Below are 16,592 nucleotides of genomic sequence, written 5' to 3'. Positions count from 1 at the left end.
AGACCTATTAGTGTCTCATCACTGATAAGTGTATCACCTTCCTCAGTAATATGGAATCCATAGTAATGCTCATGTGCATTCCCAACCCTTGTGGAACGCCTCAGAGGTACAGACTTGTCAATTGGCTCAACAGGAGTTTCCTCCTCAAGTTGAGTGCTAGGGTTTGAAGTTCCTTCACCGCTTGACTCTTGAATCTCTTCAAGGTCAACTTTCCTCCCAATGTTTCCTTGGCTTATGAACTCTCTCTCTCTCTCTCTCTCTCTCTCTCTCTCAAGAACGCCCTCCTAGCTACAAAGACCACATTTTCACTAGGTCTGTAGAAGAGGTAACCAAAGGATTGTTGTGGGTAGCCGTTCAAAATACACCTCTCGCTTCGAGTTTCAAGCTTATGATGAGTCTCGTGTCTCATGAAAGTCTCGCAACCCCAAATCTTGAGGTGGTCTAGTTTGGGTACTTTACCAGTCCACATCGCATGAGGAGTTTTGGCAACTTTCTTTGTAGGGACTAGATTAAGGATATAGGCGGCAATCTCTAAGGCATAGCCCCAAAATGAGATAGGTGGCGAAGCTTGACTCATCATGGAATGAACCATATCCAACAAGGTTCGATTACGCCTCTCAGTCACACCATTCAACTGCGGTGTCCTGGGAGGTGTCAATTATGAGACAATCTCACATTCCCTAAGATAGTCAAGGAACTCTGAACTAAGATACTCACCACCTCGATCGAATCCAACCATCTTAATGTTCCTACCCAATTGATTCTTGACTTCCTGTTTAAATTCCTTAAACTTTTCGAAAGTCTCTGACTTATGCTTGATTAAGTAGACATATCCATATCTACTGTAATCATCAGTAAAAGTCAAATAATAACGATTAGCATCCCTTGTGGTATGTTGGAAGGGCCCACACACGTCCGTGTGTACAAGATCCAACAAACCTTCACCCCTCTCACAAGAACCTGTGAAGGGTGACTTTGTCATTTTTCCAAGTAAGCATGATTCACAACTATCATCTGACTTTAGGTCAAATGACTCCAAGACTCCATCCTTTTGGAGTTGGCCTATGCGTTTCTTGCTTATATGTCCAAGACGACAATGCCATAACGATGCTTTATCCAAGTTATTATTAACATAATCAATACACAATGCATTATTTCCTAAGTTATCAACCACATATATTGTTTCATACACGCCATCACAAGGTAATGCTTTAAAATAAAGAACATTATTAAAGAAAGCATTAATTAAACCAACTTCATTATCAAATGAAAAGGTGAAACCTTGTTTATACAATGCATGAAAGGAAATAATGTTTCTTGCCATTTCTGGCGAATAACAACACTTATTCAAATCTAAACTAAACCCACTACTTAGCAATAAAGTATAAACTCCAATCTTGGTGACGGGTGAAGCTTTCCTGTATCCCATGATCAAGTTTATTCTTCCTTGCTCCACATTCTCACTTCTTCTTAGTCCCTGCAAATCAAAACAAATATGAATACCACAACCGGTATCAAGGACCCATGAGTTGGAATGGGGTGAGTTATTAGATAAGATAGTGTAAATATTTGCATGGTTGGGTTTAACTTTCCCATCCTTCACATCTTGCTGGTACTTTGGGCAGTTCCGCTTCCAATGTGCCTTTTCATGACAATAGAAGCATTCAGCCTTTTTTGGGTCAGAAGAAGGAGTGATGAAACCTATCTTGGTTCCACTTGAAGAAGAGCCATCAAGGGTCCTAGCCTTGGTACCCTTCGAAGAGCTCTTTCTCTTCTTCCCTCGACTTTTCCCGATTGCCAAAACCGGGGCGGAGTTTGGAGTAGGAGTGTTAACAACCGACTTCCCTTTAAGACCTGTTTCTGCGGTCTTGAGAAGTCCCTGAAGTTTGCTGAGTGTGACCTCTTCCTTATTCATGTGATATGTCATGCAGAATTGATCATAACACGATGGTAAGGAGTGAAAAATGATATCTATTGCAAGCTCCTCAGGGAAGTTCACATTAAGCTTCAGCATCCGATCCACATACCTTTGTATTTTCTGCATGTGGCTCGTGACGGATTCCCCGTCCTTCATCATGGTTGTTATCATGGAGCAGATGATTTCATACCTCTCTTGTCGTGCACTTTGATGGTATCTTTCCATAAGATCTTGGTGCATTTCAAAAGGGTAGAAGTCTTCATAGGACTTTTGGAGTTCCGCTGTCATCGAGGCCATCATGATGCATGCCACTTTGGTAGCATCCCTTTCATGTGCCTGGAAGTCAGAGATCTCCTGGGGAGTTGCAGTGGTCTCATCAATCTCCTTAAGCTCCTTGTCAAGGACATATTATTTGTCCTCGTAGTGGGTAATCATCCTGATGTTTCTGATCCATTCACTGAAGTTGGATCCATCAAAAGTGACTTTCCCACACAAGTTCATAAGGGTAAAGGAGCCATTAGGATTAGAGCCAGAAGCAACATTGTTTGAAGACATCTGAATGAAGAGGACAAGATTAGTTTAGATATTAAGAGAGTCCTTAATAAAACACCCAAATGTAATATTAAGGCTAGGATCCAATCACAATATATTATAACTTAGAAGAGGTATGCCGTAATCCAAGCTATAACATATTTGAAAGGTAGGTGAATGACGATTCACCAATTTCCACCATGAAAAACGAAATATTAAATATTAGGTTTTTGATTGGTTCTTAGAAATTCCTAGATTCTTTTGAGATTCAATGAACTTTTCAAAGGCATGTTTCAATCTCGAGTGTGCCCTCCAAGTTTTGTGACTGGGATACCGAGGATCACAAAACGAGGTGTGAAGTAACCATGCAAATCACTTGGTACCCTTAAAGTTTATCACTCAATCGATGTGCCGGTAAACCACACACGCTCCACCGATACTATGATAAACCTTAAGCCACCCTTTACCTACCTTGTTAAGTCCAAGTTAGTGTACTGGTTAACCATACACGCTCCACCAATGACTTAAACAAAGTGTAAAGTGTAATTTCACAGATTAGCACCTTATTCACATTTTTCCTAAAGTAACTAAGATTGGGAATTTGATAAAAGCATTTAGTTACTTTATAATATTCATCATACTTTTAATGAGAATTTATAAGTCCTTGTCTTACCCGTTCGGCTAACGACCCTCCACTGATCAAGGAAGTGGTGGGTGAGAGTGGACACCTATTAAGTTGCCATTTTATAGGAAACAACCTTATACCCCCTTATAGACCGGCTTCGTGAATGAGGCGTACTAGCGGTAAGACGACTCGCTCTTATACATATATATATTATTAATTTATAATATTATAAAGTATAAGGGTTGAATTTTAACTTTTTAAATTCTAAGGGTTGGAACTAAAGTTTTAATGAAGACTTTACTTGTTCCAAAACTTGAGGGCAAGTTTTGTAAACTTTCAAAACTTTTCATTTCCTGTAACTTATGAGTTAATAGAGTATTAAAAATGAAGACTCTTCATTTTTTATAACTCATGTGTTCTTTTAATGGCTTTTAACTAAGTGACTTTTGGTTTTCCATAACCCGAGGACAAGTTATGGACTCCATTAAAACACATAATGATCAAGAATTAAACTACCAAGTAGGTTACAAATAATTCCTATGATCCTATAATCTTCATAAGTTCAAGAACATGAACATTAACATTTTTCAAGAATCAAAAATTACACTTAAAACTTTGTAATTTTGATAATTGTCATTGTAAATGGATTAGCATGAACATTACACCATCTAAAACAAGTTTTCAAGTACCAAAACAGTTTAGGGTAATGTTTCTAGTCCATTTCCAGCAACAAAAGGCGAAAATCTGCATTCTGAGGCTCCTACTCGTCGAGTGCACGAGCCTAGTTGGCGAGTAGGATGAACTTACACATGAACTCGGCGAGTCCCCCCATGGACTCGGTGAGTTCATCAGGCAGATTTCACAATATCAACTTTTTTTCAACAATTTTGCACAAATAACAAACAAACAAGCCTAGGCTCTGATACCACTGATGGGTTTTGAGCATTCTAACACTTCCCAAGTGTACATGCAACCCTAATAACCTTGGATCTATGTTTGTCTTGTTGTTGCTTATGATCCTTGAAACTTTGTGAGCCTAGCACCCCAAGTGTGATGCCTCAAATGCTTCACACAACACCAAATGCTCTTGGAAAGACTTTTAAGAGAACACACACTTCTTAAAATCGGCCTAGCCCTCTTGTTTCATATGTGTAACCGATTTTGGTGGAGAATGGGATTCTTATATAGTGTTGACACATCTAGGGTTACACCATGTAAACCCTAATGTGTCATGACTCTTCATTTCCATGACCCATGGGTTTGTAACTCCCATGGAGCATCCTATGGGTGGAACCCAACTTGATAATCCATGGAGCCTCTTAGCCCACTATACAAGATATGGATGATTTACATAATCAACCCATATATTTAATTAGTTATCTTTTGATCACTTAATTAATTCTAAATTAATTCTTGATCAAACTAATTAAATAATATTATTAATATATTAGAACTTATAATATATTAATAATCTCCAAGTGTTATTTCTCTCATTTAGTCTATCCAATTGCATGGTGCCATGCAACCCAAATGGACCATGGGGGCATGGTCAAGTACATATCAGAAATAGTTATGGACTTAGACACCTTATCCAACAATATTTAACATGAGTGGGAAATAACACCCAACATTTAAGCACATTGATGCAAAAAAATTTCAATATTCAAGTAATATGCTAAATCATGTCAAGTCTCATTCTTCATTTACAAAAGGATTCTTTATTGAGGGTTTTAGTATATTTATCAACCTTTTCAAGCACAAAATTATCCTTAGAAACATGATTATGCAAGAAGTGGTGTCTTATATTTATATGCTTTGTGCATGAGATCAAGATAAGATTTTTACTCAAACAAATAGATATTGGTTTATCGAAACATATTAGAGTTTTATTTTGAAAATGATTAAGATATAAGAGAGTTTGCTTCATCCAAAGAGTGTATGTGCACATCCGACATGCCACCACATATTCTTGTAACGTCCCACTATATAAGACCCAAAATTTTCATTTTTAAATTTATAAAACCAGTATTCCCAAAACATTATCATATAAATCTAAATAAGAAAAACGTATCAATCATCATTTCACATCAAAATAAATCAAGAAAAGTGGAACGAGGTGGTGTGTGCTCTGCAATCATCCCGAGCTCTTCCATTTGAAAGTCGAAGTACCTGAAACATAAACTAAAAACCGTAAGCACAAAGCTTAGTGAATTCTCCAAAATACCACATACCATACATATCAACATATAATGGGCCCCCACCCTACATCGGGCCCCACTTGGCATCGAGCCTCGCTCAAATTGCAGATCTGTCAATCACCAGGCCTCGCCTAACATCGGGCCCCACCCGTTACACAGTCAATAATATAAGCATATAATCATATAAATATATAATCTTCTAAAGCATGCAATAATCACAAAAAAACCATAGTACACCATACAATCATCGAGCCCCACCCGACATTGGGCCTTACCCGGTAAGCATAAAAGCACATACTGATAACTAGCATACAATATACTCATCAGGCCCCCTGGCATCGGGCCTTGTCCGGTAAGCATACCATCACATAAAACATGCAAGAGTCATGCATACATATAGCATCCTAACATATAAACCATGGGCTGGCATTCGTGCCTTCGAACTGCTGAACTTAGTGAGGAGACTCACCTCGAACTGTTGAACCACACCGATAAATCCCTGGCTGTTGGTTCGACAAATCCTCGAGCTATCAATATCAAATAACATATAATTGATACTTAAATTCCAATCCATAACTATTATCCCACAATTAAGGTAAAAATATTGTTTTACCCCTTATCTAGTTTGGTCCAAGACTAAGGCACAAACCTATTATCCAAAAGGCCCAAAAACCAATTAATCATACAAGGCCCAATCATGGCCCAATATTCCAAATTGGGCCCAAATCCCTTCCATGGCCTTAACCCACGATTGAATAATATTCCCATACTAAAACACTTGAAATCAGATGACCCAACAAAGCCCTAAACATCTAGGCCCACAAGAATGGCCCAAATCAAAGCCCAACGATCCGAGGCCCACTCTGCTGAGTACACGGGGCGTACTCAGCTCGTACGCGTAGCGTAGTTGCCTTAGGGCTGGTACGCTAAGCGTACATGCTTGTATGCCCAATGTACCTTCCCATACAACCAACTTCCATATAAAGCTCTTATTCCATAAAGACTTTACACCACAACCTAGATATGACTTCCTTGGACTGATTAATCACGTAAAGTTACTAACTTTACATTCATGCATGGCTAAATGAAGCTTTTAAGCTTAATAAAGGACTTAATATGTGACTTAATGCATGCATGAGACCCAATACCCTTTAAAGTTTGCACATTTATGCTTAAGAACCTCATAACAAGCTCATATCTAAAAGGATAAGCCCTTCAAATGCCTTAACTCATCAATCAACCCAAAAGGGATCCAAAACATAAAAACCAATACATAAAGAGATCTAAGCATTCAAAAGCCAAGGTATGAACTTGATACATCAAGAGGCTTGCAAAATGAGGGGTGATTCTGGATCTAAAACTTCACACCAAGCAATGCAAATTCACTTTTCTTCAATTCCTTCAAAATGAGCAACAAGAGCACCAACTTCCTCTCATTATTTCAAAAATACAACCATGTAGGCTAAGGGTCAAGATTTAGCGTTTAGGAGGTTTGGAGCTCGGTAAAAAGGCTAGCCCTATTGACTTAAGGTCTTTATATAGGGTGCAACACCCTAAAATAGGGTTTCTATTAACTTCTTGTACGCCCCATGTAATCCTCGTACGCCCAACGTACGAGGTCTCACATCTACGATCAGTCTCTCCTAGTATGCTAAGCATACACCAGTGTCACCTCGCGTATCGGCCCTCTCACCAGTACACCCTGCGTACTCCCTAGATACCCCCCGAGTACTAGGGTTACCCTTAAGCCCTAATATACTACGAAGGCCATAACTTCCTCATTATAAATCCGATTTCGACGATCCTTATATCCATGAAAAGGTAACAAGAAAATCTATGCTTTAATCAACTCATACTTGCCTTACAATGTACCGTACAAAAATCCAATTTCCATAAAAGCCCAAACTGACATAATACCAAAATACCCCTTGGCTCCAAAACACAAACCGAACACCTAGATCATCTAAATTACATCACCCACTTCCAAATGAGTCCAGATCTCCATTCCTCAAAGGTCCTAAGTATGCTAATACTCGCTATTTGATCACCACCCCAAAATGTGAATGATTCAGAACAGGACGTTATAATTCTGCTTCCATTGTTAAAAAAAAAACTTATTATTGCTTCATTAAGAACCAGAAGACTAAGGAGTTCCCAAAGAAAGCACAAAATCCAATAATATTCTTTCAGCCAAGAAGGGATCCATCAAGCCTCAAATCTACATAACATTAAATTCCATGATGAACCCCTTAAGATAGCATAATTTAAGATTTTATGTGTTAGAATGCAGGGTTTGAACAAAGGGTTTTGTAATCAAGAATATGGATATCTCATGGATCTTGTAAGTTCATTATTTGTATTGATATTTCTCCCGTACATCTGGTTAGTGGGAAATTTAATGGGGGATAATATATACAAACACTTAAAAGTTTTAGGTATAAAACAATATGTATATTTATGGAAAGTATATGGAATATTAGATTTAGTAAATGAGTTCCAAGTAAGTGAAATATATGTATATGTGCTCATTTATCTGAAATATGGATATGATCAAAGAAAACTGTGGAATCTGCCTTTACAAAAGGTTTTCTTAAAAAATTGTCTGGATAACTCGCGCTTCTTGTCAAAACCAAATAGAATGGTAACTTGGCTCCAAGCAAGCACCTTGGGCTATCAGGTAGCCTGGTTTTGAGAAGTAACAAACTTGCACATTTTCTTTTACTTTACTTCATTTTGAGCATGTTTTCCATGAAATTCTATGTCCAGATTTCTATAGAGGTTTTGGGGTGTTTCCTGAAACCCTACAACGCTAGGGGCTTAGCCCTTTGAACCCCGCAAGGGTCACTACCCATATCTTTCGTCGTATTCGGGATCAAACTTGTCTTATATACAAGTGTGTATTCCATACCTCTTGACTTGTATTAGATCATAACTTTAATTCTATTTGAATTTGTGTTAGTTCAAGTTATATTAAAGGGAGCAGTGACACTAAAATCATCAATAACAAGTGCCTCGGTATAGTGAAAAATGTGTTTCACAGCTTCATAATGTGAATGTTTATGAGGCAATTGAAATCGAGCACACGACCACATAAAATGCATGATACTGAGCTTATTCTTCATAAAACAAAACAAACTACAAATCATGGACTTCTATTATTTCTCATCATATAGATTACCTTTTTCATAAGTAGAAGTTTGGTTTTGAAGTATCAAAGAGTTGGCTAAAAAGACTCCTTCACTATAAAGATATTGGTAATGATTCTGAGGACATAGTCATTTTCCATTATGATTATGGTAATTAAGGAACTTTGGTTTTTGTCCATATTTAGATACCATGTTTTTTTTTTCTGTACACATTTGACCAATAAACTTGTTCGATCCGTTCAAAATAAGATAACGGTAATGGTAATTACATGTAATAGAGTATAATGGTATATAGAGAAAAGAGATGAAAATTGTATGTTCAATAATGGTAAAGGTATTTGTAATTATACAATAATTAAAAATAATATTAATAAGTAGATTCAAATTTGAAAAAGGTGCTCAAAAGATGTTGGGAATGGATCTCCAAACGCCATCCTTTGTCACCGTGCTACTAGAATACATACAACCTCGCATAAGGGGCGTAGTGTTGTCGTGTAAGGCCCGAGACCATGTCCCCATCTCGTGAGGATGCAAGCCAGATACCCCTTGTGGCCTAAATACATTCATATGCCTTATATTACTTCTCGTTTCATGAAGGATTTTCTAAAACTTCATGTCCACAAATAGGCTTACTAGTCATGTTTTTAGAAATAACTTCCCCCCTCACCTGATGACATTTCAATAGTTCAAATTTTGTGATAGTCACCATGTATAAAAAAAAAAAAGAACCCTATTTGGTGATGCACGTTTTTAACAATATTTTCAAAAGACATACGGTAAAACTATAATGTATTAATTTAATATTTTGCCAGTGAATCATGTTATGCTTAAAGTTATGTACACACCATATATTTTAGAAGAATTGTGTGCAAACTAAAATGACAAGAAGATAAAATTAGAGATGCCCCTACAAATGACTTAATTAAATGGTCTATATGTGTGCTTAGCTATCACATGGCATAAGAAGTCAATTAAAAGCACTAGAAAACAATTTCATGAAAGCAACCAATGACCAACAGGTTATGAGTCAAGCAACTTGTATTGAAATATAACCAAGTTGTGATTTTTCATTTCACTGATATTTTTCATTATATATCTTATGCACGGCTTTTAATTTATAAAGTAAAAATTATATATCAGTCTTGAACATTTAAAAAGAAATTAGACTTAGATGTACCAATTGACATCATATATTATTTCATATACCTTTGACGCCATATCAACAATACACTCACTTAAGTTTAAATATATGGGTGTGCTTAAAAAGACTCGAACTTTTACTTAATATAAGCGGTCGTTGTACTAATGTTATTGGACCAAAGTCTATTTCCAAATATTATATCTGATAAAGTAAAATATTCTTTTTTATTATATTTTAATAATTATACTAATAACTGATAACAAAACCATATGGCCTCTAATTTTATATGCAATTTTTGTGATATTTGTATTTTAATAAAATAATATTTTTGGAAAATGAAAATAGTGTTTTCGATTTTTTTTCTTTGCTCTTTCCAAGTTAATAATGGAGTAGAACGAGTCAGAGTCAACGAGACACCAAAAGTTAATACAATTGTTGTTTGATTTTCTTTTTATTTCATTTATAAAATAACCTCTAAATACATATTTATGAAACTTGAACGATGTATCGTACAACTATATATCTTTAAAACACGATTATATTGGATTTTTTTTCTTAACTATCTTAAGTAGCGGATCCAAAAATAAAAGTTAGGGGTTGCATTACTATAAAAAACTTATTTGTGAAGACATTTTCCGTTACAAAATTGTCAATAAACCAAGGCATTTACACTAAATTCACAATTATCAGGCTTTTTGATGGATTGTCAATTGATTCGTGACGGATTTTCAACGGGTTTGTGATAGATTTTGAATTTTCACTAAATTTACATTTGACAGAAAAATTTGAAGGATAATTCATGTTATTCCGTGCAACTGCTTATCTACCATTCATTGCTTATAACCCACTTAAAACATTGAACCCATATAGATAGTATTTGTTAGGAGTAATTTGCTCATTTTGCTCCTCTATATGTGTATTGGTAATTGTTAAATTGGTATTAGTTTGTTACCGACCGACATATTACTTTTTATGAGCAGTAATGTTTAAGGGCATGTTAGCAGCGAGTTTTTAGCTTCTAGTTTTTTTTTTTTTTTTTTAAACATATCAATTTTTGAAAATACAAAATTAAAAAAACCAATATTAATATCAATTAACCACAAAAATACAATAAGTCAGGAATTTCTATGGTTGATACATTGGATCAGTGACGTAGTAGATCAAGTAAGTGATAATATTTGTTAAATCGGTGGGATCTTATTAATCTTCCAACAGTTCTTGTCTACTTTCTTTCAGATTTTATAAACAAATAATAAATTGAATATAACTTTCACAATGTTCCTAAGAAAAGGAAACTAACACCTAGACTTGAAACCAAATACCATCCGCATTTGACCATTTCATACTCGTAAAAAGGTGCATTATGTAACATTCTTATGTCAGGATATATGAAGAAAAGACGCATATACTCCATACAAAATATCAAGTCTAATTGAAGATGTTATGAAGACCAAAAGTAAGATTGTTCAAACTTTTTTGATCGAATATCCATTAAACTACAAACCAAGTAAGAAAAAAAAATTGTAACTTCTTGTATTTATATAAAGGTATACACCATCAACGGTCCCCCGGCCAATATTAGAAAGGTAAATCACAATATAACAGAGATTTCTCATGGATTTTTCACCTACTTACCATTAAGATACTCATTAAGATTCAAGACCCGTATCAGATATAAATTAAGTGAAAAAAATGCAAAATCGATTGAGATAGCAATGACATTAGTTGCTATATGAAAAAAGAAATTAAACAAACACACCATGGTTGAGCAATCATGTGTGGGGCTTTCTCCAAAACGCTCTTTTCCACCAAACTTCAAACCCTCTTTGTATATTCGGGCAATCATCACCCGAGTTTAAAAACCGGTCAAACCACGACATCAAGATTTCTTGTTGCCAAGCAAGAGGCAAAGTCAATATAGTATTGCTCAACCCATCTTCAACTAAATTACGATCTAGCCCTTTCAACCCTCTCCTCATCCAAGCAAAATCATCATAAAAAGGGACCAACCATGTTTGTAAAAGCAAGCATCTTGACTCTTTGGAAGCCAAGAGTTGACCTTTTCCAATCCCAACAAAGAATCTTGCTGTAACTCTACTGATTTCGTATCTATGAAGGGCAGGCACTTTGGAATGCACTTGAGATAATTCAGTCTGTGATCCCCATATCTTTAAAAAATCTTCGGATATTTGTCTATCGATTAAAATATCAAGAAGCCAATGTAGGTTACCCGATTGTCGTGTGATTTGAGCCACTTCTTCAAAGTCTCCTTTAGACGCTTTCAAGAAATGGTGTCGTAACAAATTTAGACATTTATCACAAGCCGAATACAAAGATTCTTTCTTCAAATCGTTTCTTGATGAATTTTCATGAAGCATTTTTGAGACCAAAACTTTCATCTCTCTTCTTGCTTTTTCATCTTTTCCTTCTAGAACAACGTGTAAAAGCTTAAGAAGTACTTCTTGGTTGTCGTTGGTGTCATCTTCTCCAGGTGTAACATCTATGGAAACCCTTTTTAAAACTTCACCTGCGCCGACTCCTTCAAGCCTGAGCTCAGATAATAAAGCTGCAACCTTTTCTTCTTCATCCTCGGCCCATGGAGCAGCTTCTAAGTACTCCAAACAAGATAAAACTCCAGCATCGAATCCGATTGCTGCTGATACCTGTCTCACAGTAATTGTAATTGTATCAATGATTAAGCTTTATAATAATGCAATGTGAATAAATATAATATGATTTTACCTTCAAGATACCAAGAACCCTAGGAACATCATCCTTCATCAGCTTCCTCCTTAAATCTTTACAATACATCAACCTAATCGACTCTATGTACACCTCGATATCATCACAATCAGAAATCTCAACAACGAACGGATTAACATTATCAATTAAACCTTTTAATTGTTGCCCTTGTAGACCCGATTTCCGACGATAATCAGATAGCTTATCTGCGAAAAAACGACTGTGAACAACTAAGATCTGCCGATGAACATTCATAGAAACACTAAACCCATCTTTGGAGCTCAAAGTGAGTTTCACATCACTCGAATTTGGATCATTGAACTGATTTCCGGGGCTACGACAGGACAGAATATCAGACAGTCTTTGTTGCATCAAAATTTGCTTGTCAATTATCATCGGCGGTGGGATCACATGGCCATTACTGGGTCTTTTTGGAGTTGTAATTGAACCATTGTTGGGGATCTTAGAATCGGGTTCGTTAGCCATCATTTCGAAAAGGGTGGGGCTGGATCGGGTTTTATCGGTGGTCGGTGGTGGCGACGATACGGGATTTAAAAGTCCGGCAGTGAGGGCAGAGTTAAATTGGGTAAAGGAAGACGGCAATGCTTCTTGATTGTTGCCGGCGGCGCCGTAGACAGTGGTGGTAGTTGTCATTGTGGGTATCGATCTGGGATTTTCAAGATTTGACCGATAATTGAAATGTGAAGGTTGAGTCTTTTCAGTGGATAAAGATTCCGGTGAGGGAGACGCTGCTGGTGGAATTGAAATGGGTTGTGGGTTAGTGGCGGTTGTTACCGACGGTGGAGGCGGGGGCTTGTAGGAAGAGACAGCGGGAGGGCAGCACCAGGAGGTGTTTTCAGGGGAAACAGCAGATGGGTGATGGTGGTGAGTGGTGGTTGTATTAGAAGTCGCGGAGGTGGAAATGGTGGTTTCTTTGATACGGCGGCGTCTGAACCTAATGATGGCTGTGGGTTTCTTCTTCTGAGGGTGGTTGTTTGACTGTGAAGAGGCAGTAGCTGCCATATGAATGGGGTGGTCTTTTGTTGTTTTTTAGGTTAATTTGGCATCTAAGTTGTACAGATCAAGATATCTTGTAAATCTTGTTTGTTAACGGCGGTTGATACAAGACACTATGTGTAATGATGCTGTGTGTGAGAGAGAAACTGACAGGTGTCACAGTTTACATACGATGTGTCAGAGACAACAAGAAGAACCGATCCATATTGGATTCAAATACATATGACAATAATAATTCAGATATCGTTTGAAACTTGAAAAATCAAATACCACTGCTATGCTATTGCAAAACAAGGACCATTTGACGATGAAAGAACACACAATTGGGACAAAACTGATATTTTCTCCGTACCTGAGACTTGCGTGTTCAACTGTTGATAGGAATAACACTAAATTACATAAATGGTCCCTTTCATTTAATCGATTACCGTAACTTTAGTTTAAATTACTTTGACAAAAACCGTAAGATTAGTTGTATTCAAAAAAACTTTGAAGAGTCTAAATAAATTTTCATTTGCACAGAAGGTCTAAAATCAAAGTTTTTTTTTTTTTTTTTTTTTTTTTTCTATTTTTTTGCGTTTTTTGTCCAAAAAAATTTGAAAAGACGATGATACCCTTTTACTTTCTTTTTTATATTTTTTATACTTTTTCAAATACTATTTTAATTTAAAAACAAAAAGAAAAGAAAATAATTATCCCCCAACCCCACCTCTCTCTCTCTCCCTCTCTCTCGAGATAAGAGGGAACTGGTCCCAAATACTTCTTTCTTGTTGTGTTCATGCTTTGGTGAAGAAATCAATTCCACCACCTTCATCGAACCCACAACCCAACTGATTACTCAAGAAAAAAAAAACTCCCATCCTTCAATAGTGTATAAATAATCTAAAGCAAATAAGGATAAGGGCAATTTGGTATAACCCATCTATGCATAATCTACAGGTTCATATTGATTCTTGTTTTTCCTATTCTGAAATTTCTGGCATATGAAGTGTTTTCAAACCGAATCATAAATTACTTGATTGATTTGGAGCGAAGGAACCCTAATTTAGGGTTTTCAGATTTTCAGTTCATCTACGTGTTTAATTTATTTTTGCTAGGTTCAGTGGTAGGTGGTGTCACTGGTGTGAGGTGAGGAAGAGGAAAGGTAGAGCGACGATACAAGAGGGGTAAAGGCAGATCCATGGCCAAAGGAGATGAAGGAGCGATGAGAAACAGACTGGATTTGATATGTGTTTAATTTCTCTAATGAATATTCAACCCATTTATTAATTAAACTGTTAATTAATTTCCAATTATTTTCTAATTAATTATTAACCATAGTAATTAATAAACCAATTTCTCCTTTATTTATTCTACTCAATTTAGGTCTTGAAGGCAACCCAAAATGACCTTGTTATTATTACAAAAATTACCAGTAGTTAATGACCTTGGACACTCTTTCCAATAGTCTTCCATTTTGACAAGTCATCAACTATACGAGGACCAATACCTCTCTAATAATCAACAGAGAGTTGGCCAGCCAATGCAACTACTGAACTCTTGATCTAATCAATATTTAGACGTTTGATAAGTGATCAACCATCCCTTCGTTCTATGATATTTGCATGAATTCGAGAGATGGATAATGGTCAATCTTAGAATTCAAGATTATGTTTCCTGATATAGATTTGTGATGACTGCATCTAACTACTAAATTGAACACATCAATTCTAGTTAGGGCTCGGCCAAGCACTTTAGATGTCAGCACCAAATCATCAAGGGGCCCATAGATATCACTTCTCATGTTAAGACATAAGGAACAAATAAACTTTGACTACATAGTTTTTGTCTACTTCATCATGTCACACATGGACATACTCTTTATAACTACTAGCTATAGATAGCATTGGAGTAGACCAATGCATAAAAAAATCATAGAGGAAAACCCCACATGTATCTAGGTTTCAAGAATAGAAGATATTATCGTCTTAGAATTACTCGTGGCTGGATCCATGAAGTAATATCTAAGTGCGGGTTGGTCTGGTACTTAAATCTCTATTAAGTACTCATGAGTGTTAGCATAATCTCTATGTTATGTCCATTCATTATGGACCATCCACTAATACTCATGACAGTCTTGAATCATTACTTACTTCCAAGAGTATGACCAACTGTGGACGTTAGAGTAAATTAATACTCAGGAAGTGGGTTCCAAACATGCAAAAGGAGAACACAGTAATACGCTAAGTGAAATGGCCGAACTCCATCATATATTCAAATCTCCACCTAATAATCGCCAAATCAAATTAACACTTATATTGCTTTAAGTTCTCATGTTTAAAACAAACTAAACTAAGAGCACTTAAGCTAATTCATTTACAACTAATGCCTCTTGACTTTGTCTGACTGTCAGACTTGGTCAGTGACATTGTCTTATGGAATGGATCGATAAGATTATCTTTCAATATGAATTATTGACTATGATGTCTTTACATTCGAACAACTATAAAATATAATGATACTTACTGAGTATGTATCATGTGAGCTTGTGTGACTTGGAATCCATACTCAAGGTAAGTTCACCCTTAAAGTCACAAGAGCGTCGAAAATGACCATCAATGATTGAATTTCAACAAACGTGTTAGTAATGAATCTCTTATAGTCACCTTGTCTTCTTTGCAATTTAACCAAATGCAATATACTCAAATTTTGTTAAATCCATTATGGTGTATTACTTGGTACTCTTCCATGCTAATACATCACCATTCACTAAAAGCATGAATTCCAACTGCGAACGAAATCTTGTTTATTAGTATGGAACTTAGCATCAATGTAACTTTTACAATGTGGATGTTTGTATCGACCAGATACACTTCAAGTATGAATAACAAACGTAAAACTAATCTAGGTAAAATAATAAACAGAAAGTAAATAACACATAAGTTCTCCAAATTGTTCTTTCACCAAGAAAGAGTTTTGTATTTACCAAGAATACGGGGTTGTCACAAATACAATTGACACAAAGCCACGATCACAACATTAGGGTTTGCCCTAATGCTGTATATATACTAATCTATACATGTATATCCCTTGATTGAAGGGATTGTGTCTAATCTATATTAAGAACTAATATTATCACAAAGATACCAAATCTGTGATCTATTCTATACTTATCTATATCATTACCAAATATACAAAAGATTACAATCAGGTAACTGAACTGTAAGCTGAGGCAAATATGCTTGATACGTTGGTGCGATAGATGTAGTAGATGTTAACGCTGATCTATTAGCGT

The 16,592-nt window shown here is 36.1% G+C and overlaps 1 protein-coding gene across 1 annotated transcript; it reads right to left on the bottom strand.

Moving 5' to 3' along the window:
• Window positions 1-11,067: 11,067 nt before the first annotated feature.
• Window positions 11,068-13,606, bottom strand: LOC145091486 (BTB/POZ domain-containing protein At1g63850-like). The gene is made up of 2 exons (XM_079029219.1): window positions 12,302-13,606; window positions 11,068-12,222 (listed from the first exon to the last, which is right to left on the bottom strand). Exons 1-2 carry the CDS (start codon window positions 13,322-13,324, stop codon window positions 11,332-11,334), a joined length of 1,914 nt encoding a protein of 637 aa, XP_078885345.1. The 5' UTR covers window positions 13,325-13,606; the 3' UTR covers window positions 11,068-11,331.
• Between the last annotated feature and the right edge of the window lie 2,986 nt (window positions 13,607-16,592).

Source organism: Lactuca serriola, chromosome 3, assembly GCF_051521515.1.
Source record: "Lactuca serriola cultivar US96UC23 chromosome 3, Lser_US96UC23_V15, whole genome shotgun sequence".
In the NCBI taxonomy this organism is placed as follows: Eukaryota; Viridiplantae; Streptophyta; class Magnoliopsida; order Asterales; family Asteraceae; genus Lactuca; species Lactuca serriola.
Note: the sequence above shows the minus strand (reverse complement) of the source record. Positions and strands in the feature narration are given on the sequence as shown.

What these genes read in the sequence shown, in the direction of transcription:
- LOC145091486 (XM_079029219.1), bottom strand. Translation starts at nt 13,324, where the DNA reads ATGGCAGCTACTGCCTCTTCACAGTCAAACAACCACCCTCAGAAGAAG. An exon ending in GGGTTCTTGGTATCTTGAAG is followed by an intron (nt 12,223 to 12,301) that starts GTAAAATCATAT and finishes ACTGTGAGACAG; the next exon opens with GTATCAGCAGCAATCGGATT.